We start from the raw sequence: 26481 nt of genomic DNA on the forward strand, positions 1-26481 counted from the left end.
GTATGTGGGATGCTGCCACAGCATGGTTTGATGAGCAGTGTGTAGGTCTGCATCCGGGATCCAAACCCACAAACTCTGGGCCACCGAAGCAGAGCGTGCGAACTTAACCACTAAGCCACCGGGCCAGCCCCAGGACATAAACATTTTTAAAGGTTAACTGATCATTAACAGTTAATGAAGAAATCATACCAAGGGACTTTTTTCAGTGAGAATACACATGGTTAGGTCTGTCTGTTTGAAATTCCCTTGGAAAGGAGCATTATTTACCTCAAAATATGCTGTCAATGCCAATGGGTACTGTTTTGGACATGAAACAGAGATGGTGGGTTTTTGTGACATGAATTTACTTTAAACCAGAACAATGAGTCTGTGAATTCCTTGAATTCGAGACCCATGTGGGTCTTCCCTATGGTCCCGAGAGCTTCAAAATATAGATCAAGTGTTCATCCTCAAGGTTTTGCAGTTTTAATAAAGTTCAACACATAACACTGAGCACCTGCTAAGTGTAAGGAACCTTAGAAAAGCACCTAACTTTTAAGACCTATTTCTTGCCTTCAACAGGGAGACAGAACATGCACACAAAACAAGGAGCTTCACAAGGGTGTATCTGGACACTAGCAACTGTGTTATCTGGTGATGCCCACTTGGATGTCTACTAGCAACTCAAACTTAATGTGTCCAAAACAGACCTCCTGACATGCCCCTGCCCACTGGCGCCCCCTATGTTCTTCCCTGTCTCCATGAATAGCATCCCCATTCTTTCAGTGGCTCAGGTCAAGGGCCTGGGAGTCATACTTTACTCTGCTTTTTCTCTCAAAGCACACATAACCAAATCCCAAGCAAAGCCTATTGGTTCTCTCTTCCAAATATATCTAGAATGAGACCATTTCTCACTGCCACTGTCCTAGCCAACCCAGCTTCTCACTGGGTTTCAACAAAGCCGCATGAGCAAGCCCGACGTGGTCTGCAACCCACCCCCCCACTCACTGCACTGTAGTGACACCAGTCCTTTGCCCCCTTAACTCCAAAGACACTTGCGCCTCGGGGTCTGTGCATCTGCCCTTCTCTCCATTTGGAGTCCTTTTTACCCCTCATTCCCCTCCTCAGAGCGAGCCTCCCTGACCACTCTATTTAATATAATGACCCTGAATCCACAGGGCCTTATCCTCTCTAGGCTGCTTTATTTGTTCCCATAGCACTTAAGATCTTTCGATGCATTATTTTTTCACTTACTGACATATTTGTCTGCTTCACCTCTTCCCCCAAACTCCCACAAGACTGAACGCTCCATGACGGCTGAGATACTGCCCGTTTTGCTTATTGTTCTCTCTCCAGACTGTAGAATACTTCCTAGCTCAGCAAAAATCTAAAAGAACTAGCTCCGGGTTTGCCTCCCATAGGTAAACACCGCAATAGCACAACAGGCCAGCAGAGGTCACTGTTTAGACACTGGAGAGGCTCTGCCGGTCCTGTTTCTTTTCACCCGCCAGGACTAGCCCGGGGTTAGAGTGCCCCCCCAGGGAGAGGAGCAGCACCTTCCTGGATCTGGCTCACCCCCTAACAGGCAGCCTTCTTGGCTGAGCCACAGCTGTCTCCCTCAGCGCTCCTGTCAGCGCTCTTGAGCTGAGCTCATCGTGATTTCATTGAATCATTCTCCACTTCCTTTCTCTCCACTCTTGAGGCTGCCTGCTGCTCTTTCAGCTGTGCTAATAATCATTAACTCATTTTATGATCTTGTCGGGGTTCAAACGATCTCTGATTAAACCCCAATGGAAATACATTCATGGGGGCAGTACCATATAAAACCAAAGCATGTTACATAACTCCCGGCAGCTCGACACAGCCCAGTTTTTCATCCCATAAATACATCCTTTTCCAAACACTGGAAGCAACCTGTAGAATGAAATGCGAGCATGAATAGCCTTTGTCCTTATGTCAGCTTGAGGCCCCTCTGTCCGTCTTCTCTGCATGTCTTGTAGCCAATACCTCTCCTTTTTAGGGGCGGATCACCTCTCATCCTCCCCCAGCGTCTCCCATCCTCCTCCTCCTGCTGTAGGCACACCCATTCGCTCACCACTGCTCCTGTGAGAAATCTGCCTCCTTCTCCCTGTCTCCAGCTTCCCGACACCAACTCCTTTAAAATGATCACCTCCAACTTCCATTCAGGATGGAGGAACCAACACAAGGAGGCAACACATCCTCACTTCTGGGTTGATAAATATTTATTCAATGTCACCTTCCTGGTCTGGCTAATGACAGGCTTTTAAGATCATTCTTAGCTCTTCTGTGTGTAAGTTCAATAAAATTCCTTTAACTACTTAGTCAATAACTACTGTATCTAAACACTGAGTGCATATCCACATATTTATGCTGTTTGGTTGTATATTTCAATCTTAGATTGGTGCTATGTCTATATACACACACATATGTACATATCACCAAAAACAAGATATAAAGACAACAAAACGTCTGTTGTTTAAATTTGTCTCCCTTTCCCTTCACAAGAATCCCTGTTTTCACAAATGTGAAGGGCATCTGTTTTACAAAACATTTTTACTTGATACTATCCCAAATGTACAAATTCTGCCTGTATCCAGGAGCAATGACATCTCTGAGAAGCTGAGTTTCAGCGAATATGTCTTGTTTTTAGTGAAATTATTAACTTAGGAATTGCTAACTCTATCTGCAAGTGAAATTCTTGATCCTGTTTTACCTGTAGAGAAAGCCAATCTGTCTTCCTGGAGGGCGAGTTTGCATGACTATGTTCTCAATATCAAGAAAATCAGGAAACCCTGGAGCAATGATTAAGCGGCCGGCAAGAGACGCATTTACTTCAGTGTTTAAAAATCATTAATGAAAACAGTCACAACTCTTCAGCTGAGTGTAAGACTATCTGTGAGTGTTCTATTTAAAACATTTAATCATGTTAATGCTAAGCCTGACTCAGTCTTTGGTGGAAGCATTTTGGGGTTGTTTAGTAAACCCACACCCTAGCGCAGAGACGCCTCCAAACACTAATCCCCAATGACGAGCCGGGTTCTCCTCACAAATGGCGGCATGGCTCCCAGAGCCTCCGTGGTGGGGAGGCCCCAATAGGACCCTACTCCCCCAGTGACGGGGCGGCTCTCCGGCTATAGATTCTACACCACTTGCCCTTCTCCCTTGGGGTCTTGAAAGGTGTGCCTTAAAGAACAACAACATACTATTCCGTGTTAAAAAGAAACGAGCTATCAGGGCTGATCTTCCTCACAAAAAAAAAAAAAAAGAACGAGCTATCAAACCACAAAATGACATGGAGAGAACTTAAATGCATATTGTCAGGTGAAAGAAGCCGGTCTGACCCTAAAACTACTTTCAACAATAAAGTCTATTAATTAAAAAAAAAAGCTACAAACAACAATGGTCTGAGAGCATCTGCTTCAGTAATACGCGTGAGATCACCTAGTTGGGGGCACTTATATCACACATGGGCTAAAGGAGAGCTTTGTTCTTTTTCTTTGTGAAAGGGCACACACACACACACACACACAAATGTGGTTGATACGGCTTCTCCGCTGGAGCCTTTCCGGCATTAGAACGGAGAGGAGGATTATCGCCAACGAGGGGACTGCAGGCCAAGATTTGCACACAGGGCAGTCACTCTCTATTTTTTGATACTTTAGGATTCACTTCCACCAAACCCCGAATGGGAAATGTTGGCAAGTCGGTCCGTCTTGGCTGCTAAGGGACTGCACGGGCTTATATGCTGCTTGCATGAGGGCTCTGGCTATTTTTAGGCATCAGCTAATCCATTAAATGCATAATGCTGCCACTGATGACTCACAGAACACAGCAGTCAAATTAAAAAATAGTGGAATGAAAGAAAAGCCATCGGTAGACGTGCAGTAAGCACATCATGATAGCTCGCTGCAACAGCGTGCGTGCGGGCACACACACGCACACACACACACCAGGGCGGTGGGGAGCAGAAAATGGCACTGAATGTTAAGCAGCCACCAAGGAGGTAAAGGGAAGCAGTCACCTCTGGAGGATCTGGGAAGCGACAGCCAGTCCTAATAACACATGGAGCTCGGCAGTCAGGCAAGAAGCAAAGAGAAGGGTCGCCCCAGGGCACTTTACAAATAAAATTTACTACAATTCTACTGAGCAAATTTTGTGTACTCTTCAGAAAAGTTGCGCCTGGGGAGCATGAGACAGATGGATGCTCATGAACGGAATATTGTTGCCAGACGGGAGCTGAAGGCTCCACAGGTGGGGCCATCCTGGGCAGGGGCCCTCCCAGGGGGCTCGCCTCTGCAGAAGAGAGGCACAGGAGCCCCCGTTGCTGCATCTGTCCTCCTAGTGATGTGGAGGGCTGGACCACCAATCCATCCCTCCAGTCCAGCTCACGCTCAGACAAACACAGCTTATATATACGCACACAGGCTGGCATGAGGTCATTTAGCCTTCCTAATAGAAGCAGCAGGATGGGTGCTCCTGGGCCATTCAGGGGAACAAGCCACAGGAATATAGGCAGGGTAAAAATGGCTTATTGAGCTCACTGGAAACGTTCAGCCTTCTTTCTAGACTTTTCCAGGCTGTCTCTCCTTCCATAAACTCTTTTTAGAGCATGAGGCTTTTATTTATTTTTCTGAAGCTAACCTTTTCTCTTCTCAGGGCCAAAGTCACCGAAGTTGAAGCTGGGAAGGGCAACTAACATTGTCGAGGGCCTACTGTGTGCTACACATTGTGTGGTTCCCGTGAATACATTTTCTTTAATTCTTACGACGACTCACATTCTTCCCACTGCGTAAGCAGAATGGAAAGCTTAGACATAATGTGCACGATGAATTACTTGTGCAATAGTTTGTAAATCATTTGCACAAGGTCCCAGTGCTACAGAGGGGTGGAGGGTACACTCAGACTTGGGTCTTTTTCGCTCCAGATCCCATATTTTCCTACCAGCCAACCTGCTTCCCACCGAGCAGACGATGTCCCATCCTCTTATTGAGTCTCGCTGGCTCCCACATTGATGCTATTGCCCGGGGATCCTTTCTGGGACTTGCCACAGACTTACCGACTCAACCCTGGAGAATATTAAGTGGATTATATTTGGCAGTGAGGCCTAAGGGAAGCGGTTCTGCTGTCTGTTGGGGCTCTCAGCCAGAATCACCAAGGCTGAGAGGCAGGCATGACAAGAAGCAAGGAATCTCTCCTACCTGGGGTGGAATGTGCTACCTGTCCTTCACCAGAAGAGGAAGGAGACCGAAGAGGGGCCACAAACAGGCTTCGCGTGGTGCAAACAGTGGTAACGGAGAATGCCTGGAATTCCCCTTTTGTCCTCCCACAGCCCTGGGGTGGGGAACTGGGATGCAAAGATGCTCTGCCTGTGCAAAGAAATACTCTGCAAAGCCACAGGGATGCTGACAAATACGTGAAAGTATTTTTCTCCTACACTGCCCTCGTCTGGAGCTTCAGCCGAGACAACACTGGAGGCGTCTTTCCACAATAATAATTAGGAATTCAGCTCCTTAAAATAATCACCAAAATGAAAAGCCCTTCAGTTCTATTCCGGATGGCTTTCCTTCCTGCTACATCTATGTGCTGATTGTGAGCATGAGGTCACTAGGGTTTGCTGTACGCCCCCTTTGGTTTGTGGTCAGCCGATGCTAGTAAATTTGACGAGGGCTGTTCTGCAAGGCAGAAAAGCGAAGGATTACAGAAACGGATGAGGCCCAAGATACTATCTTGTACCAGGAATCATTTGCCCGTTTTAGAGATGAGAGAAACCGCAGCTCACAGAGGTAAAATGACCTGTCTCGTGGCAGACCAGAACCCAGGCTCGTGGTTTCTCCCCCCCACGCCGCGCTACATTCCCCGGGGATGCCCACGGTGGGTTTTACGAGGTCAAGCATCCCTGTGGTTCTCCTTCCACGTAGAACTTATGCTTAGGGTCATAAAGCCATCTGTGGAAAACCGTCCCTTCTTCCACAACTTCCCCAACCAAATCTGTGATTTTGCTAATTCAGTTAAACAATTTGCACATTTCTAAATCTCCCAGTGGTTGCAGTGTTAGTGATTTCTAACCAGCTGAGCAGACACGGACTGAGTCTTCAGGCAGGGAGGGGAACCCCTCAGAGGGACACTGATGGGGGAGGGAAGCGCTCAGCCCCAGGAACGTAAATTAAATCCAGATCTTAGTTCTCTTTCCCTTCCCCTCTCCCCCTCGTGCTTTCTCTCTCCGATTCTCTCCTGATTCTGATCCTGTCACTTGTGGCAAACACAGCTGCTAGAGTATTTTAGCTGTGATGATGTCAGCCTGTTTCTGATAGGCTTCTCGGTAAAGTGACAAATCATTGGTCATGTCGGGACCTTGTACTTTCGTCTCTGCAGCTTGAAACCCAAGCCACCTCTTTTAGCAGATCACAGCCCTCCTGCCTTTCTCTGCAGAAGCCCTTCCCGGCATGCAGCAGGACCACACCTGGCGCCCTGACAGACCTGTGAACAGGCCGTGACAAATACTCTACCTTCTAATTTGCACCTTGGCTGTCAACAAAGAGACTAACGGTCTGGCTACGGGAAGGAAACGAGACTTCACGTGGAAGCCAATTTCTCTATCATTTAAGTGTTCATTCCACAGAGGGGAGCGCGGGAAAACACACAGAGATGCTTCCTCTCTAAGAACCGCCAGGTCAACCCGAAACCTCAAGAGGCCTGTGAAGCTCTCGCCTAGGAGGCTGCCAGGACCTTCGAGATGCAGCCCACAGCTAGAGCTGCTCTTTATTCTCAAGTTGAAAGAGATGCTGGTAAGGAACCAGTAGCACTTCAAAATAACGCCTCTTTCCATGCCTACCTGTGTTCACAATAACGCTTTAAGGATTGAAAGTACCATGAAAAAACACATTTGCTTCTCGCTCTTGTTTATTTCCCATGCTTCACCTCGGGTATGTTAAAAGACAGCTTTGCTAAAGATAACTCATTCTCTTTCTACTAGTCCCCACCCCTAATCCTTGTAGGAAAGTGGAAGTGAGCAGCAACTATGGATGTGTAGTGAGTTCTAAATAATGATGCCATTTTTTTAAAAATTCTGATTTTTGCTAATTTTTTTTTTTTTTTTTTTGGCTACGAAGATTCGCCCTGAGCTAACATCCATCGCCAATCTTCCTCTTCTTTTTGTTTTCTCCGTATGTGGGTTGCCACCACAGCATGGCCACTGACAGACGAGTGGTATAGGTCCATGCCGGGGAACTGAACCTGGGCCACTGAAACGGAGTGCACCCATTTTAACCACTAGGCCACCAGGGCTGGCCCTAAATTTTCTTTTTTTAAATCAGAACTTTGAGAAATATTTCTTAGGCCTTACCAAAGACTGTAAACCCACAGTGACATCTCACCATAAAAAACAAAAGTCTTAGGGGCTAAGAGCTCTTGGCAATGCAGGCCCCCTGACACTGTGCAGGATCCCACATCCGGTCATTCACAAGCAGTTCTGAAAAACACTTCGGAAAACTGGTCTCATCCCCACCACTCTTGATCTTTTTAAAATATACTCAAAACAATTCAAACTATTAACCAGTTTATCTTTTTTGTTTGTTTTATTTTCTTTGAATGTCCCAACTATCACCTATGCCACGGCCATTTTCAATTCAAACTTGAAGGAGGCACTGTCACATGTGAGTGTGTCAAAGTCCTTGATGGAAACATTCCCGGGGAGACTGAGGCTCTACATCCTGGGAAGTTCCCAGTCTGGGGGCCAAACCTGTCTGACTCTGAGCAACCCGGGCAGTGAAATTGCTGTTTCATACAAATGAGCTGTGGGATACATGCGTTTGGGCGATTTAAGAGACTGGAGAAGAGGGAACTGAAGGAGCCCATGGGAATTATGAGAGTTATCATAGTTCCGTGTTTTAACATGACAGCTCGGCTGCATCTGACCCTTGGGGCTCCCATATAGCACAAGCCCAGCAGATACCTGGGACAGCCCTGACTTCTTGGATTATATTAATTATGCCTTTTATTTTCTATAATCTGATGCTTTGACATCTTGGGGACTTGCTGACTCTGGAGGGACTGCCTCCCCAAAGATTAGCTGATTCCCAGAGATAGCTGACAACTCCCCTGGGAGACTGTCCTTCATCCAAACACCCATACCCACCACCTCCTCTATTGGCTCCCACACTCTGGGCCACTGTCCATCTGCCCTGATCATCTCAGGGCCAGGTCCCAGACAACCAGGCACTGCCCACGTGTCCCAGAGCCCTGAAATTACTCAAATCAGCCAATCCTAAGCCTACTTATTCTGCCTCACCCATTCCTTCCCACGGAAACCACAATACAGCCTCCTTCATGTTCTCTCCTCGCTCCCTCTGCCCCCTGACTGACCCTGATGCTTCCCCTGTGGCCCTGCATGGCATGACACGCCCCCCCCCTTGGGATCAGAGTATAACAGACTATCTCTTCAATGGCAGTTGTGCCCTCATCTGTTGGCCTCACCCCACCTGAATAATAATAATAAAACCCACATTTAAAAACATGGATGTTGGAATGGGATGTGGTGACTCTAGCATCTAATGTTCTCGATGTGACCAGCACTGTCTTTTCCTGACAGAAAAACGGGCAGAATGACCACTAGAAGGGCCTTAAGGCTTGCAGCTTTTCTCCATCAGGGCTCCTCATCAAAACCACAGAACAAAAAAATAACTGGAGTGGTGATTTTCTTAACTGTCCAGAGGATAGTACCTGATTAGATGGTACCCACTCTAGACGCATAGAAGTTAACTCATTACAAACAGCAGATGCCTTGGGGCATTAGGGCTTCTCTTAGAGAATATGCTTGGGAAAGATTATGAGTTTAAAAGCTAAACATAAATGAAAACCCTTAATCCTCCCCACAGCATAGACGGGTCTGCCTCTTGGAAGTAATTCATCTTGCCAGGAAACGATGAAGGCGGCAGGTGCGGTGGGGCATCCCCCTACCTGTGCGACCTGGGTGAACATTACCTGTGCTCGGTGCTCCCCGACGGCAAACTGTATCACGGCGACGCCTGGGTGGTGGCTGTCCTCGATCCTCTCTACAGTGCTGGAGTCGATCTTCAGGTCGTTGCTGATCTCTGCACTCTGGATGAAGTCTTCCGTTTTCAAATCCTCCACCTTCTTCAGCTCCCCATTGGCCAACTGGATGATGGAGCCTTTCATGAAGTAGGGAGGCAGCGTGGGGGGGGCCGCGGCAGGGGACGCCACAGACTGCACCACGGGCAGGTGGATCTGGGCCTGCACCACGGCTGGGTAGGCGGCCTGGGTGACCAGGGCCTCTGGGCTGAAGTTCTCGCTCTTGGGAAGGGCGGTGGTGACGAACGTGTGAGGCACTGCAGCAAACTGGGGCGACGACGTGACGATCGCAGAGGCTGCTCCCGACCCCTCCATGTCGGCGCTGCCGACCGGGATGAGCAGGGGCTGGGTGCCGGGGATGACCAGGTGCGGGGGCAGGCTGCCGGCGTACGTGATTGCCTGCTGCTGGCTGCTCAGGTAGCCGATGACAGGCGGCTGAGTCCCCGCGTAGAAGGCCGTGGCTGGCAGTCCAACCGGGAGTGGCTCCGAAGCGCTATGTGTGGTCTGAATGACCGTGTGGGGTGACAGCGTGGCGACGGCGGCGGCCTTCACGCCTTCGGGGCCCAGAGCCTGTTGGGGTGACAGGGCATAGGATCGGTGCCCAGGCTTCCCTAAATGCAGGCCGCTTTTGTCATTGAGGGTGGAGGGGGAGGCCTCCCGGTGCGTGACCTGCCGCACTTCCAGGTCGGCTGCGGGTGTGTTGCTGTTGGGCAGGACCATCACAGAGGCCCGGACCCCCGAGGAGTCCCGACTGCTGTAGTCGGCGGGGCTTGGGTGGACGACCACGTGCCTAGACTCGTACGGGTGAGGAACTGACTTGCTGCCCGCCTTCACCAGGCCCAGGTCGGCCGAGGTGGGAGCCCCGTACCTCCGGCCCTTCTCCATCTCACCGTTCAAGATCTCCTTGGCCTGCATGGCCTGCTGCAGCCGGCTGCTCTCGGCTTTCTTGGTGGCCTCCCGAGGAACAAAGTGGCTGCCAGAGTCGGTGTATTGCACTACCACCTGGGGGGAGGGCCCCAGGGTGAGTGTGTGTGGGATCATCGTCTGGTGGGGGTGGAGGTGGACGGGGATGGCTGGAGGAGAGGCCGCACGCCCGGCGTTCTGCGGAGAGCTGGAAATGTGGACATACTGGTTCTGCTGGGTGGGTGGTGGGGACCCGGGGGTGATGAGCCCCGGAGTCCTGCCTAAGTGCTGCTGCTGCGGCTCAGCCTTGTGTCCTGAGGCTTGGCTCAGACTGCCCATGTTGGCCAGCAGAGTGGAATAGGCCTCCAGCTGGGAGCGCTGGGATGGAGTGGTGGCCGCCGCGGCAGAGGCCGCTGCACTGGTGACGGGGCTGGCCGTTGGGGAGATCAGCTGGGAAGGGATGAACCCAGCGTAGGGCCCGCTGTACTGGGAGGACCCAATGAACTGGAAAGTGTGCGGCAGGTGAGCATACTGCACCGGGGACACCGGAGTCCCTGACTGCGGGGGAGGGTAAGCCGAGGGCAGCGTCGTGGTCGCCGGCACAGACCTGGGCGCGCCAGGCGGGGAGTAGTCCAGCCCCGTGGACAGCGCTTTGTGTAAACCTATTCCCTGTTGTAAACCAAGCTCCCCAGAAGTCCCCGCCGGCCCGTGCCTCCCGCCCCCGTGGCCTCGGCCACCAGGGGTGCCGGGGAGCCATGCCACGCCCTCCGCCCGGTGGTTGTCGCTGGGCAGGACTGTGGCCTTCTCCTCGGAAGGCCGGCTGGTGGCGGGGATCTCGCGCTTCTTGGGAGGCAGGCATTCGTTGCTCCGCTCTTGGCTGGATTTCATTTTTCGCCGTCCCCCCTCCACGGTGACTGTTTCACTGTCTGGCTGGCTCTGATTTTAGTCTGATAAACAGAAAGTCACATTTGATGTCAGTAGGGGATCCAGGCTCTTCATGAGGAATCATCTCCCCGTGGGTGCGATCCGCCAGCAGCAGCTCTGGAATCTGGGAAAAGGAAGAGGGTAGTGACAGGGGAAGAGGACAGGGAGGAGAGAGGGAAGGAGGAAGAGGAAATCAAAACATCAGCACTGGAAAAGAACATCCTCGGCAAGATTAAGACTAGGCCTCTGGTTTCAACGAGAATTCCAAAAACCTGGTGATAGCCCCAGTGTTAAAGCAGATCTAACAGTGGCTGCGTTGGGTAGCACTTTGGGAAGATTATTAAGACATCGAGCAAGCCAAAACCTTAAAGCAGGTTCCTTTTTACGAAGTTAGCAACTCCATAAAGACTTGTTTCTCAATACCCTCCCCTCCTTTTTTCTCTTTTGCTTTTACAGGGTAGACAATGCGAAATTTCTTAAGTTTCCTTTTTAGAAACGCTGGTCCCGTTCCTCACCTCTTCTTTACCTCGCTGGAAAATCAAATGAAGCCCAGAGGGAGGATGACATCAGTGAAGGTCGGCCAGACCCTGTCCTCAGGGCCAGCGCGGAGCAGGTCAGGAGCGGAAGCCCTAAGCGGACTTCACATCTGCCATAGGCACTGCCCAAAGATTCCACCTGACTCAGGGGCCATACTGGATCTACAGCGATTCTCTCTTCCCTAACACACACATGCACACAAACACACACACACACACACACAATATACACATGCCAACTTAGCAGAGGCAGCCAAAAATAATCCTGGTCTCTACAAGTTTCCCAAGAATTCCCAGTCCAGCTACTCATATGGTAACAGAAAGCCAAAAGTAATTTATGAGACAGTTAAAAAACGAATATGGTTATGGTTAAAAAAAAGAATGCAACAATGGGGTGGATGCATTGAATGTTTCCTTAATGGCCGTTACATGTCGGCTTCATCCCTGCCTCCTTCTTCCTTTCCAGGCCGTCTCTGAATTTTCTCCTCACACCCTGCCTCCCCTATCTCCTTGGAAAGAGTCAACCCACCAATAACCCTAGAGATGAAACCTCTCTCAGACCAATCAGACCTGTGGGTTTAAACCTAGCCGTACAAAGAGTGAGTCTGGAGCCAGGTCTTATGGGCACATAGCTCAGTCTCTCAGAAACCACTGAACTCCAAGTCACCAGACTATGTGGCCAAATGGGTGCCCACCTAGCAAGAGGCAGCACATCAATGTCACAGGAACCAGGGTAACAAGCAGCAGATGTGAGCGCCCCCTACAGGCGGCAGCTGCAGACGTGAGCGATTCATGTGCTGTGATCCTGGGAAGCGGTGGCATTGGGCTTCGGGAATTCCAGGCCTTGGGGTTTTACCGTTTTTCCTACCCAGCCTTTCTTTTCCATGATCTGATTTTTAAACAAACGTAATAAGGCAACAGCCTTCAGCATCCGATCCTGGTCCATGCTGAAGCAAAGGCGATATTTCTATCATAACACAGCCTCCCTTCTCTCTCAGCAGCCCCGCCCCCCGAAGCCACGTCTCTCCTACACAGCTCACACGCCCCCACCCTCATCTGTAATGTTTTTTCTTGGCCAGTGATTTAGTGGCCCTGGTTGGTTTTGCTTCAACATCACTAACAAACATCACGACGAAAGGACAAATGACACAAAAGAAAGCTTAATGATGGTGATCAAGTAAACACAAAGGTGGAGATTTAGAAATTTGGTGTCTCACCATCAAAGCACACTTCAATAAGAATAGGATTTCTCATATGACAAGAGAGGTACTTTAAAGAATGGGACAGAAACAAAAAATAAAGTTAAAAGATCTAAAATATTAATGCTGAAGAAATATTTGTGTCAAAGGAGAGATGTCAATTATTTGCCCTCCTGACCTGGGGCTATTATAAATCCCAGATAATTGCATTCTCATAGCCTTCTCTTATAAGGAGTGCAGCACGTAACTTACACGCAATACTTGCAAAATGATTACAAAGACAGTGCCGTTTTCAAAACAACAGAATAAAATTAAACTACAAAAGCATCAAAAACAGTTGCCCCTTTTGGCTGCTTAAAAAGTATTGCTAATCATCTTTATTCTTTAGATTTCAAGAGTCACTCTTAAGAAAAAGAACTGTATAAGCTCCCACATTCCCACACCAACTAGCAAAGAGTCATTTAGGAGATCTACTCCAAGTGAACTGTTCCATGCGCCCCCTGCTGGCTCTGCAGCAGCACTGATCCAATACAACCCCATAGGATTTCATTAGGGATGTTCAGGCAAGAGTGATATGTCAGAATCCGACATGAGAACATTTGCATACAGTGGGCCCAGCCAGTAAGGGAACAGGTTAATTAGCCCAAGGCAGCTCTAGGGAAGAAAAAGCAGCAGCATAAAAGTCCTTGCAAAGCCAAGCAAAATGTCAAACACTTTCAGAAAGAGGTCCATTAGCAATGCAAATGTAAGATGGTCTGTGCAACTGAACCACAGTATATACAACACTAGAAAACCCCTCTAAAGGTACTTTTTTAAGAACCCAGCTTTAGTGAATTTGACAAAGAACCCTAACTTGGTTCTAGTAGTGCCTTGGTTCATTTATACTGTTTATTTGAGAGACACTGGCTAAGTTGGCCCTAAGGATCTGTGTATCGACTCCAAGCTAGTCTTCTGCTAATGAGCCACTAAGACATATGGGCCTAACATGCAAATTCAAACGTATTCTTCTGAAAAGTGATCCACTGATAAACATGTTTTCCAGATAATACTAATGATCAATCAAGGATACAAAGATTAACGCAGAACTGGAGCAACCTGGGGCCAGACTGATAAAAATTTCAACCCACCCTCCTCCTATATTTAGAAGGACCATGTCTCCTATTTATCAGAGCAGCTTGGAGGAGATCGGGCTCTCTAATTCTGGGGCATGCATCCCTTCTCTGTAGCTGTCTGTACTGTCTGTATATCCCATCATGGGGAAGCACTGTAAGGGTAGGGATTGTGTCTTGCTGTATTTTCAGTAAACCACCAGAGGGCGCCACAGTATGCCACCACATCCCTGGTACATTTATGGGATTGAAAGAATGGAGAGGTAAATTATGAAGGTGGAAAAATATAGCAGGGAAAAGGAAGGGAGAGAGAAAGAGACAAGGAAAAGAAGAAAAAAGGAGAGTGGGATTTTTGCTTTTAGGGTCTCTTTCTAGTTGCAAATGGCTTCGATGTCCCCAACTGCCTTCTCACGGCTGAAACACACCAGTGGTTCAGCTAGGGCCCCAAGGATTTCACCTCTGGATGTACCTCCCACGATAGAAAGATTTCTCGGAAACATGGATCCACACGTGATTATATAAATGCTGTTACCAAAGAACCACATATGCAGATCCCACTGTTTAAACACTATTATTAAAAAAGGAAAAGTGGAAGGGGAGTTAATATACGAATCAAGACAAATTTATTTAGGGTTTACTACATATGGTTTACTTGATAATCACTGTTCTGAAAACATTCATCTTAAGCATCTTTATATCCACATCTACATCTATCTCTCCATCAGTATTTTAAAATGTAGCTCACGCTATGCAGAGCGTGGTCCTCAGACCAGCAACACCAGCATCCCCCAGCAGATTTAGAAATGCAAAGTCTCAGGGCCCACCCAGACCTCCTGATTCAGAATCTGCATTTTAACAAGATCTCCAGATGATTCATATACACAACAAGGTTTCAGAAACTCAGGTACAAGATTAAATTTTCTACTCTTAAGCTCCTAAGCAAAGTAACCACCTCTAGCCTCTTTCTAATGGAGTAGGTGCTGGGAAACCGAATTTGATGCGGCACGTGAACACAGAATTGATGGAGCCGTGGAGATAAGCAGCTGATATTTAGGTAAAATTCAGCTGTTTACTTGGGGGTCACCTGGACCCAATACAGTCCTAAATAACAAATGCTCCTTTTCTTCTCGTTCTTTCTATCTTCAAAAACTATAGGGAAACACTTTAAAAAGGCTATTATCATAAATTTTACCCATGACTCAATCATCTCCAGCAAGATAAACAAACTTTAACAATGGAAACCTGACACTTATATCTCTTAGAATTTGACACATATCGTCATTCCAAGATCAGGGCAATAAGCTGGGTTGCTCTGCCTCGCACCCCCGATCCTGTGAGTTTCTCAGTTTGAGTAAAACCCACGACTGTCTGGTATGTATGTCTATGCATAACAGAGGCATGGTTTCAGTTTTAAAGAGGCGGAAATGCAGACTGATGGGCTTGTGTCAGTTCTGGAAAAACCGTATGACCATTTAGGAGGCAGAACACCTGGACCTGATGGTAGAGGTCTCCAGAACATGGGGAGGATTCTCTAAGTCCTGACATGCCAATTTCCTTTCTGTTGTATTATATTACTAAACTGGAAGATCTGTGTAGTACACCAGTGGAAGGCACTTCTCATTTAGGTTAAATATTAAAAATAGGCCCAACCCTGACATCCTTGGGGTTTCCAGGATGGAGAAAGGTGTGTTGAATGATAGCATAACTAGATACTTTCATGGCTGACTGAGCAAGCATGCCCCAAAGGAAGTGGATCACACATTCATTCATCAAACACTTACTTTGCTTCTAGTATGTAGAGTGGACCTGAATTGTGCAGTGTCAGCATGGAGCAAACGGTATGCCACTACTCTATTTTTAGTTCTATCCTGTTCAACATTTTATTAATGTTTTGGTTATCATATTTAGAGGCAACAGAAGGCTGGAAGGGATGTGTAATCTATTATGGCAATTAACATTCAGACCTATCCTCAGAAGCTGTAAGAGATGGCACAAAACCAAAAAAAAAAAAAAAAAGGATTAATGAGCATAAACGTAAACGCCTGCCCTTGGTTTCAATAGCTCCATTAGTTTAGCAGTAGAGTGGGAGAGATCTGGCTTAAGACTGGTTCAAATGAAAGAGCCCAGGAACTTTTTGCTTGACCATACATTCGGAGTTTGGAATGGTGCTTAAAAACATGGACTAATTATAAGCTTCGTTAAAAAAGGCACGATGTCCAGAATCAGGGAATAAATACTGCAACAGTACATGGCCTTGGTAAAGCCACAGCTGAAGTACTGAGGCAAGGGGACACCGGGAGAACGGGGCCTGTAGGGGGTGGAGGGATCAGGTTATCGCAGGTCTGGACACAAGGCAAGCAAGTCACAACTGAGGCGTCTGAGGACGTCTGGCCTGGAGAAGAACAGAAAAAGCTGTAGCAGAAGTGCAGTGCTCAGGTCTATAAAGGGATGCCCCTGGAGGGCAGGAACACAGAACCGAGCGCCAGATTACATGGATGCATACATACAGTAGAGACCAGAAAGTCATCAGAACTGTTAAAAATGGGCCGGGCTGCCTAATGAGGTGGGGCTCTCTGTCATCCCAAGTGTCCAGGTAGACTCTGGAGACTCGAGCTGATGGTTTGAGATAAGTGGTGGAGACCCTTGCCCTGGCTGGGTGCTCATGCTACTTACTTTTACATTTTTCCCCATCTCAAATATTTTGAGACTGAGTTTCCATCCTGTGTCCAGGTGGCTTGCCTGGAAGCCTAGCCTACTTTCCAGTTTTCTTTTTTGCTGTGTCCTCGATGAAAACTGATCACTTGCTCTCTCTGCTGTGCCTCGCATGGAGCTTCACTGGGCAGGCGTCTTGGTCCAAAAGGAGGTGGGTTCTGAAGGGGATGGAGGGTCCCATCCAGGTTTAGTCAGGCCAGAAACCACCCGGGAGGTGAGCGGAAAACTGGCACAACTTTGCAGAACAGGCTGTCTGATATCTTCACCCCAATACCCTGAGGCTTCCCTCCTCTACTCTGCACCCCTGTGGCATGGGATCTTGCTCTGCATAGAGGTGCAGTGAGAAGAGAAAAATCCCAGAAGGACAGCTTGTAATCCATGCTAGAAAAAAAATCCACGTACAGTGCCTAAAGCCATAAAGACTAGATAAATATATACTTTAAATTGTACCATTAATAAAATAGGGTAGTGGGTTGAATGGTGGACCCCCAAAAGATATGTCCATGTGGAACCTGTGAATGTGACTTTATTTGGAAAAAAGAGAATGTAATTAAGGATCTTGAGATGAACCATCCTAGATTATCCAGGTGGGCCCTAAATCCAATGACAAGTCTCCTTATAAGAGAAAAGCAGAGAAGCATTTGAGACACATAGGCAAGAGCATCATGTGACGATGACGGCAGAGAGAATGGAGTCATGAGGCTCCAAGCCAAGGAACACCTCCCCTAGAGCTTTCAGAGGGAGCACAGCCCTGTCAATACCTTGATTTCAGTCTTCTGGCCCCCAGAACTGTGAGAGAATAATTTTCTGCTGTTTTAAGCCATGAAATTCTTGGTAATTGGTTACAGCAGCCCTACGAAAACAATACCAACAGCTTCTGTTTATTGATCAGCTACTATATGCCAATAATTCTACTTAAACATCTCATTTACTCCTCACAACAAACTCATGAGCTTTGTATTCTCACCTCCATTTTTCAGATGTGGACAGTGCGGCTTGGCCAGGGCCTCCCAGTCAGAGGAGAACTAGCACTGGAAACCACTTTCTTGTTCTCCCAACCATGATGCAGGGTGGACTGACGTACTGGGATGCACTATTGTGATGCAGCCTAAGGGCAAATATCCTTTTTTTCCTTTTCCATGTGGAAAAGAGACACAATGCACAGGGATAAGAGGAGGAAAAGGTGTTCAGGAACCTCTGCACCACACCTAGCACTAATCACGGACTGCAGTTGACACCACATTCAGTGTTATAGGCTGGGCCGACTAAGGAAGAGAGATCAAGATCTTTTTATTGCACAGGCAAGTGAGCCGGGGACCCTAAGCATCGCCTGGCACCAACCTCAGTGCCAGCCACCCAGTTGTGATCCAGGTCCCAGGAGAGCTGAGACCCCAGAGAGAGCATCCTGCATGGGTCAGACGTGGAGAACCGTGGACACTAACATGCTTTCTAAACAATCTCTCTCTCCCTCTAGTGTCACAAAAAGCCAGTTCAAGTCTGCACCGGGTGCAGGACCCCTCGGTCCATGGCATGACACACAGCAGACAGGGCTTTCCTTGGAGGCAGGGATCTGCCACTACCACCAACAGCTGGGATTTTAGTGGGACGAGGAAAGGCAGGAAAAACAGTCCCCCTCGTTATATTACTAGCGCCACTGGGCTCTGTTCATCTTCGGATTTTTTGGCAATGAATATGATGACTAAATGTAATACCATAATTAAAAAATTTAAATCCACCCAAAAGAACACAGTCCCATTTGGATGCTCCTTGGCTCAGGGTAGCTCTGAGTCCAGTGCGACAAGCTGACTCGGAGTCATTCTTCTGATTAAAGGCCTTGACGGAGCTGCTGGAGGGGATTCCTCAAGAGGCACAGCTGCTTGGCCGTCCTTCTTCTACCGAACTCCTCCACTTGGCGTGTAGCTAAACTGCTGTCTCCCTCATCCTAAGTGGGGCGCCCTTATTTGCTACTACTGTCAGCATAACGGAGACAGCCTTCATCAAGCCTTGGGTGAAGCTTTTCTCAGATTCCTGGCTTCTGCCATCACCGTTCCTCGTCATCATGATGACGGTGATACTGGGGGAGTTTTTAGTGGGTTTTGCCACCAGTGGAAACACAAGGAGATCTGTTGTGTGGGTGGGGTCCACTGCAAGGGGACATGGCACAGGTTTGTGTGTATGAGAGGACAGGCGTGCGTGTGTCTTCCTGGGTCATGAAGGAGGAGGGCAGGGGGCAAGGCCTGCAGCTGGCTGTGCTATCCCGGGAAGCCGGCTGATGTGGAATGTTGCTGTAGCATCTGGGTAGCCAGTGTCCCCTGGCAGCCTGCCCGCGCTGGAATTCCTGGAAAGGCTCAAGACGGAAAAATAATCACTTGGAGGGATAACCATCTGGATCGAAACTGGTCCCAAATGAATTGTCCAACAGAGGTTGACTTTGAGTTTTTAAGAAAAGCTGGAAATGCCTTTCTGTCAAGACTTTCCCTGGTTCAACACATAAGCAAATAGCTTTCTGCTTTAAAGTGTCATGCATGCCATTGAGCTAGCCCAGGACACCCAAATCTCTGATTATCCACCGCTCTGGCTGAAGGCTCAGAACAGCTCCAAAGACACTTTCCACCACTCCGTACTCCGTGCTTCTCGCCTCGCTCTAGAGTGTTTTAAGGACAGAGGTAGTTGGCCCCGTTCGTTGTCTCATCCCTGGGACTGTTGTGCTGAGATGTAAAGAACTGGCTGTAGTCACATAGTTAGAATCGGGGTTGGGAGGACAAGACATTGTCGTTTTTGACTCAATTTAATGTTCTCAGCACTACAGTGATATATCTCACTACAGAAGTCATTAAGCATTCACATCCATATTTGGAATATCAAGATAAAACATCAATATTATTATCACTAATACTGATAGGAAGGTAACATATTAACATTATTACTACTACTAATAATAATGAGGACACAGAGAGTAGTAGAAAGAATAGTCTATGGTATAGGTAGAGGACAGGGTCAAGACCTGGCTTTATCACCCTGCCCATGCAGTCTTTTCTTTTCTTTTAATGTAATTTTTATGTTACTCAAAATTTTACATGCACCCACTTTATGGAAGCAAGTATTTCAACAATCTGTAATCTTGTAATTAATATTTCTGCCAATAAGATGGGGAGGAATTAATATGCACAGTGCCTGGCATAACGTGCAGACTCAATAAATGGTAGCCATGCTAACTGTAATTCAGGAAATGCTTCCTCGTGAATTCCCAGTTTTTACCCATTCTTATTTGTTGCCAATCGCTCCTAGCTCTGTGATCAAATCCATACATACCGTCAAACTATCAGTCCTTTCAAACATCTGGGTTTTTGCTTATACCTGTGATTTACACAAGAGAGAAAGTCATGGATGCGTGAGAATTTATTTTCTTTCTTTGCCTGAGAGATGGGATGATATTTATAATAGTTCCCAATGCACAGGCCTCCAACACACCAAAAAGCATGAAAGCGACTCAACACACTCAAATAGAATAAGGTGAAATGCTAAACTAGGGCCTGGCATTTCTTGGTAAGGGTTAGGGGTAACGATTCCCTGTTCCACCCTGCCTGCTTTTCCACAATACTTCTTGGATGAGTAATTCCCAAAAGGCATGGCAGGGAAACGCAGACTCTTCTTTCCACATCCCACAGGGAAGGCTGCCAGCTGTCTACTCACACACACTCGCATAAGCTTTGCTACACACCACAAAGCAAAGAGCCAGCAGGAGCTAGAGGAGGCTTAATCAGATTCTACCAGCCACCAGGGGGCTGGATCTCCGGGAGATTAGATGGCCCACATTTACAAACAGAGCAGAGGAAAATCTCCATCAAGTCAGAAAAATGCCTTTCTGGAACTGAGGCATTCTGAGAGGGTCTTAAAGCATTCATTATTACCCTTGATGTGGCCAGATGAAAGGAAAGTGGAAGCCACTGGATAATCTATAAACTAACAAGTCATTCCTGCAGGGTGGAAACATGTTGGCATCCCTTCTATGGCTGTCTTCAAGTCCCTGGGGTTCGGTACAACTTTTCAATCCTCTTGACTACAAAGGCCCCGGAGACCTCCTGGGACCCAGGCTCCCCAAGGCCAAGCAGCTCTGACAGTCACTGAGGCCTTCTCTGTGCAGGCCATGGCAATGCTTTACATACAAGTAACAACCAGTGTATGATCACTCCGTTGTAAAGACAAGGATCAGAGGCTCAGAGTGTAAGTGACTTGCCTAAAGTTTCATGGTTCATAAATGGCAGAAATAAGATGAAAATCTGGGTTCACCTGATACAAACACCTGGGTTCCAGTTCTTGGATTATGCAGTGGATCTGCTGGCATGTAGTGCAGGATTAACATTGCCAAAAGAGAGGTCTCGCCTTTGCCCTCAGCTACCGCGAGGTGATCTCTAGGCCTCTGGAATGTCTTTCCTGAAAGGAGTATGTCTGTTTGCCTGAGGGCTTTGGCCACTGGACAGTCTTACAATGTGATTTATGATGGGGGCTTTAGGCCATGCGGTGTCAGTTCCAACCTCTGGAGGAACTAATGACTAAAGGTACTTACCTGACCTCCGGGAGGGGCTGGGGACAAAAGGTCAGCCATGTGGGCGGTATGTGATTGAGCTCCAATAAAAATTCTAGACACCGAGGCTTGGGTGAGTTTCTCCGTGTGGCAATACTCCACGGGTACTGTCACACATCACGGCTGGGAGGAGGTAACGCCCTCCATGACTCCACAGGGAGAGGATGCCCAGAAGCTCTGGTTCGGACCCCTCCAGACCTCTGCCCTGTACACCTCTTCTCTTGGCTGATTTTAATCTCTATCCTTTCTCGGTAATAAACTGTAACCGTGAGTATAACAGCTTTCAGTAAATTCTGTGAGTTCTTCTAGTGAATTACTGAATCTAAGGGTGGTCTGGGAAACCCACAGAACGTGTAATTGGTGTCAGAAGTGAGGGTGGTCTTGTGGGAACTGCTCTCTCTAACTTTGTAGCTGGCCCATAAACTCCTTCTTACAGCTGGTGATGATTGCACACTTAGAATAAATAGATCATGTAATAAAATAAGCACCATAAACGAAGGCCATCAGAGTTCAGGGATAAGAATGTATCATTAACCGAGGACTAGATCAGTCCAAATCTACGTACCCCAAAACAGTCAGTGGCCAGGCAGAGGAGTGGAACAGAAAGGGCAAGGAGAACACGCCACCCAGTGTAATCTGATCTGGGCCAGGGCCCCGTAGAGAAAGCCTCCGCATGGCCATTACCCAATGGCACACACATGTAAGACACATTGAGCACATCAACTTTCTGGGTATAGAGTTCAAAGTGTTGGAGCAGTCAGGGCAACCCATCCGCTAACTTGCTGGTGTCTCAATATTCTCAGTCTGCTGAGTGGAACTGACTCACTAGGAATCTCCCATGGCCACTGGATACTGAACATCCCAACAAATCCAATGGAGGGCTGGGCTCCATCACCTGGGTCTCCGGATTCTTGAGGAAGTACTTCCTCCAGCACACAGAGGAAGCTGTGCACCTGCCCGGGACAGTACTGGTTTCGCTGTGTTCTTGGTCATGCTGAACAATGGGTGTCAGTATCAGCGGCCCTGGGCTGAGAGATAAGAAACCTGGGAGCCTTGGTCTTGGGGCCTTACTCTCCTCACCTGCAGACTAAGAAGCCAATCTTAGCTGCACATGAGACTCACCTGGGGAGATTTCAAATACAATACCAATGTCCAGACACACCCCAGACCACCTGAATCAGAATCCCTGAAGGTGGGGGCCAGCACTGGCATTTTAAAAAATACACCAGGGGATACTAATGTGTACATGCCTGGTATAGAAGATCTTTAAGTCTCCTTTTAACTTCATCATTCCCTGGCAGAATGTCTCAGTGATGTTTAAATACAGCCTCCAATCCTTTGTCCAACCCCTGCCAACATAAAAATGGTGTTCTTGGGGCCGGCACAGTAGCGTAGTGGTTAAGTTCGCATGCTCTGCTTCAGCGGCCTGGGGTTCACGGGTTTGGATTCTGGGCATGGATCTACATACCACTCGTCAAAGCCATGCTGTGGGGGTGTCTCACATATAAAACAGAGGAAGATTGGCACAGACGTTAGCTTAGGGCCTCACATATAAAATGAGGAAGACTGGCAACAGATGTTACCTCAGGGCCAATCTTCTTCACCAAAAAAAAAAAAAAAGGGTGTTCTCACCTCTTTTAACTGCACTTAAAAAAAGAAATTACATGTCCACAATGAGAAACCACTTCACATCCATTAGGATGGCCATTACTCAAAAGAAAAAAACGGAAAATAACAAGTGCTGGTGAGGATGTAGAGAAATTGGAACTCTTGTGCATTGCTGGTGGGAACATAAAATGATGCAGCTGCCGCAGAAAACAGTTTGGCAGTTCCTCAAAAAGTTAAAAGTAGAATTACCATATGATCCAGCAATTCCACTTCTAGGTCTATACACAAAGGAACTGAAAGCTGGGACTCAAACATTTATTGTATGTCAATGTTCATAGCAGCATTAGTCACAATAGCCCAAAGGTGGAAACAATCCGAATGTCCATCAACTGAAGAATGGATAAACAAAATGGGCTCTGTCCATAATAATGGACTATCATTCAGCCTTAACAGGGAATGAAATTCTGATATAAGCTACAAGATGGATGAATCTTGAACATCATGCTAAGCAGAAGAAGCCAGATACAAAAGGACAAACATTGTATGATTCCACTTATAGGAGGTGCCTAGAATAGGCAAATTCACAGAGTCAGAGAGTAGAATAGAGGTTATGAGGGGCTGGGGGGTGGGGGCAATGGGGAGTTACTGTTTAGCGTGTATGTTTAGCGTGTATACGGAGTTACAGTTTGGGAAGACCGTTCTGGAGATGGGTAGTGGTCATGATTGCCCAATAATGTGAATGCACTTAATGCCACTGAAATTTACACTTAAAAATGGTTAAAATGGTAAATTCTGTTATATATATTTTATCACAATAAATTTTTTTTTAATTACATGTCATGATTTAAAAAGTTTGCAAACCAACTGCAATTTTGTTTTTAAATTTTGCAGCATCGCTCCCACCCAGTTCTGCTTGGAGCTACATGGATCCCCATAATACCTGCTAGAGACAGCCTGTTTTCCATGGCTAGACTTCAGGGCATCTTTAAGCCCTTAAAATTGTATGCAGTTTCTCGCATTTGCAATGGGTACTGTGAGCAATAACAAGTTAAGGAGCATCAATTTCAGACAGTGCCCCAAAACTCTCTATCACGTCATTGCTCAATGAGGACAGAAGGCTGGCTGACATCTCTGTCCTCGTCTTTTCCCCTGTACTTTCTCACCAAGTTGTGTCAGTCTCACCCTCTAAATCAGGGGTTGGGAAACTTCGAAGGCCCACCTAGTAAATATTTTTGGCTTTGCAAGCCATGCAGTCCTTGTCACAATTCCTCAACTCTGCTGCTGTAGCATGAAAGACACCACAGATGATACATAAACAAGTGGGTACAGCTGTGTCAAGTTCCAGCCCTCAAACACGCTTGGCTCGAGGCCTTTGGGTATGTGTATTCCCTCAGCTCTTATCTGAGCACTTTCTGTGCCAACCCCCGCCCCTCCACGATGCAAGATGCTGCCGCTTTGCTAATCCAGTGGTTCTCATACCTGGAGTTCCCAGATGAGGATGCTGCTCCAGGGACGATACTTTGAGAACCACTGTTCTAAGCTATCTTTCAGGTCTCTCTTCAGATGTCACTTACTTTAGGTTCTCCGCATCCCAACCCCATACCCTGTGCCTCACCTCTGTGCCCCTTAACATCCTGCTCTACCTTTTCATACACACACTGCTATAGCTTTCAGCTTGACTATCCTCCCAAATCCCCCCCAGGCTAACAGTGCCCACCCCTTCCATGCCTTTGCCCATACCAAGCCCCTGACTGCAACTTCCTTTTGTAATCATTCCTCACATCTTGGTAAAGCCTCTTAAGACCACTGCAATCTTGCTCATCCCTTCCTTCTCTGAGGCTCACCAGCACTTAGATAATGACCACAGTCTATCACTTCACTGCGTTCATTGTATTTTTTACTTATTTTCATGTGTCTTCCTCATTAGATGGTAAATTCCCTGTGCTGGGAATAGACTGAATTTCATAACCCCTTGGAATCCCAGGGCTGTCATCCTTTCTTTGTTGGTTGACTTTTTATCCTGTGTCTGTCTACTGCTGTTTTTGTCTTCCTTAGAAGTTGGCTACTAAAAGGCAAAGTGTTTCTGGATCTTTTTTAGATTTTTGGATGTGATGATACAGTGTTGGATCAAAAACTGATCTCCTGATGGAGGGACATAAAATACTGTGTATCTGAAAAGTCTCCGTACTTGGAGATTCCATTTCTAGCACAAATTCTCACGTGAGATTATTAACCCCTGATCCTTCCTGTAGCAGGAAATACAAGTACGCCACGTGGGATGTTGTTAAAAATGTGTGCAATATGGGAAGGCCTCTAAAAATCCACTTCCAATTATCCAAAACTATGTCCAGATCGGCCTACCATCAAACCCTAGGAAATGCGTCTGGTGGTCTTTGGACAAAGACAACGATTTTATTGAAACCAGCCTAAATCAAGTATAAAAAGGATAGTGAAACAAGTTGTAAAAATCAGCTAAGATAAGAATTCTCTCTGAAATAAATGTTTGTTTTAAAATTAGCAGGATGACTCACACTCAGTGAATGGGTGGCTGAGTTCTGACCCTCAAAAGATGAATGGTTCATTTTGAAAAGCGGAGAAAGCAGGAAACCTACTTTCTACCCCTCCATATACTTCAGGGTGAGGCTGCGCAATGGAGCCCAGGAGGACCCTGAGTCGTTTCCAGTCACCAGAAAAATGGACAATGGGATGACGCGCTACCTGCAGCTGTTTTCCATCAAAGCGCTGAGTAATTACCGCAGCCTCTCCCGGGGCTCACACGCAGCCCAGCACGAAGCTGGTGGAGCACTGAGGACGTTGAATCAGCTGCCAGAAACCCTACAGAATTCGGCTGCCAAACTACTCCTCCTCCCCCTGGCTCAGCATCATTAACTTAATCAGGTATTCATTCAATGAAAAAATTTTACACTGTCACTGGAAGAATGCCAACACCCTCTGAACGAGGCACACTGTCAAATCAACTGCATTTAGCAGGAGACTTCAGGGGTAGTTTTATATTCTTTATTTAATTTAGGGTCTCGGAAGAAGGGAATCCCCCTCTATGCAGTACTTCTTGGACAAGCAGTGAAAGAGAGGTTATAATGAAAAATCTAGTCAACGAGAAGAAATGCTTTGCCTATTCTTTGCGTATAGAGACCTACAACACTGTCCACCATAGTTCTTACTGCGGGCCATCAACACAGCGTTGACTTTGGTGTCACACAGACCTGGGCTAGACTTCTGGCTTTTGGCCTTTGGTAACTGGTGACTTTCGGGAAGTTATTCAACTTTCTAAGCTTTGATTTCCTCTTTAAGAAAATGGAGATAATAATAAGCCCTGTCTCATGGGGTTGTTATGGAATTGCATGGGACAATACAGCCAGTGCCTAGCATACAGGCTGGGGTACCTCAAAAAAGTGCCCTCTAGCAGTGAACTGCTTTCAAGCATCAAACAGACTCCTGTTGTGGAATTGAGGCTTGGAATCCTAACTACCGGAGTTGGAACTCTGGCTCCTTCAACCACCAGCTGTGCCTCAGTTTCCTTATCTCTAAGGTGGGAATAAGACCAGTACTTACCCCATAGACCTGTGAGTTCACACATTCAAAGAACTCAGACCGGGGCCTGGCATATTGCAAGACCTATAAGTACTGGCTGCTGTTGTTATGATTACCTCTTGAGAAGGGCCCTCCTTCCAACCTCCTTCACTTAGGTCATATTTTCATCTGTATTAAAAAAAAAAACACACTTTCCTCCCCTGAGCGCTTTCCCAGGTCATTTCATGCATCACATGCACCAGTCAATTCCAGCAAAGATGTTAGAT

General features: G+C 47.2%; 1 protein-coding gene across 11 annotated transcripts in view; it reads right to left on the reverse strand.

The window, feature by feature from the left end:
• The window catches only part of ATXN1 (ataxin 1), a 390857-nt gene that overhangs the window by 14352 nt on the left and 350024 nt on the right, over positions 1-26481 (reverse strand). For all 11 annotated transcript variants that reach the window (XM_087438051.1, XM_087438044.1, XM_087438047.1 and 8 more), the window contains one exon: positions 8980-11038. In XM_087438051.1, the coding sequence (XP_087294177.1) occupies positions 8980-10878 (1899 nt within the window). In that variant the 5' untranslated portion in view covers positions 10879-11038. The remainder of the gene's footprint in view (positions 1-8979; positions 11039-26481) is intronic.

The sequence above is a fragment of the Ceratotherium simum genome, chromosome 13 (genome assembly GCF_057802395.1).
Source record: "Ceratotherium simum simum isolate JZ-2026a chromosome 13, ASM5780239v1, whole genome shotgun sequence".
Classification (NCBI taxonomy): Eukaryota; Metazoa; Chordata; class Mammalia; order Perissodactyla; family Rhinocerotidae; genus Ceratotherium; species Ceratotherium simum.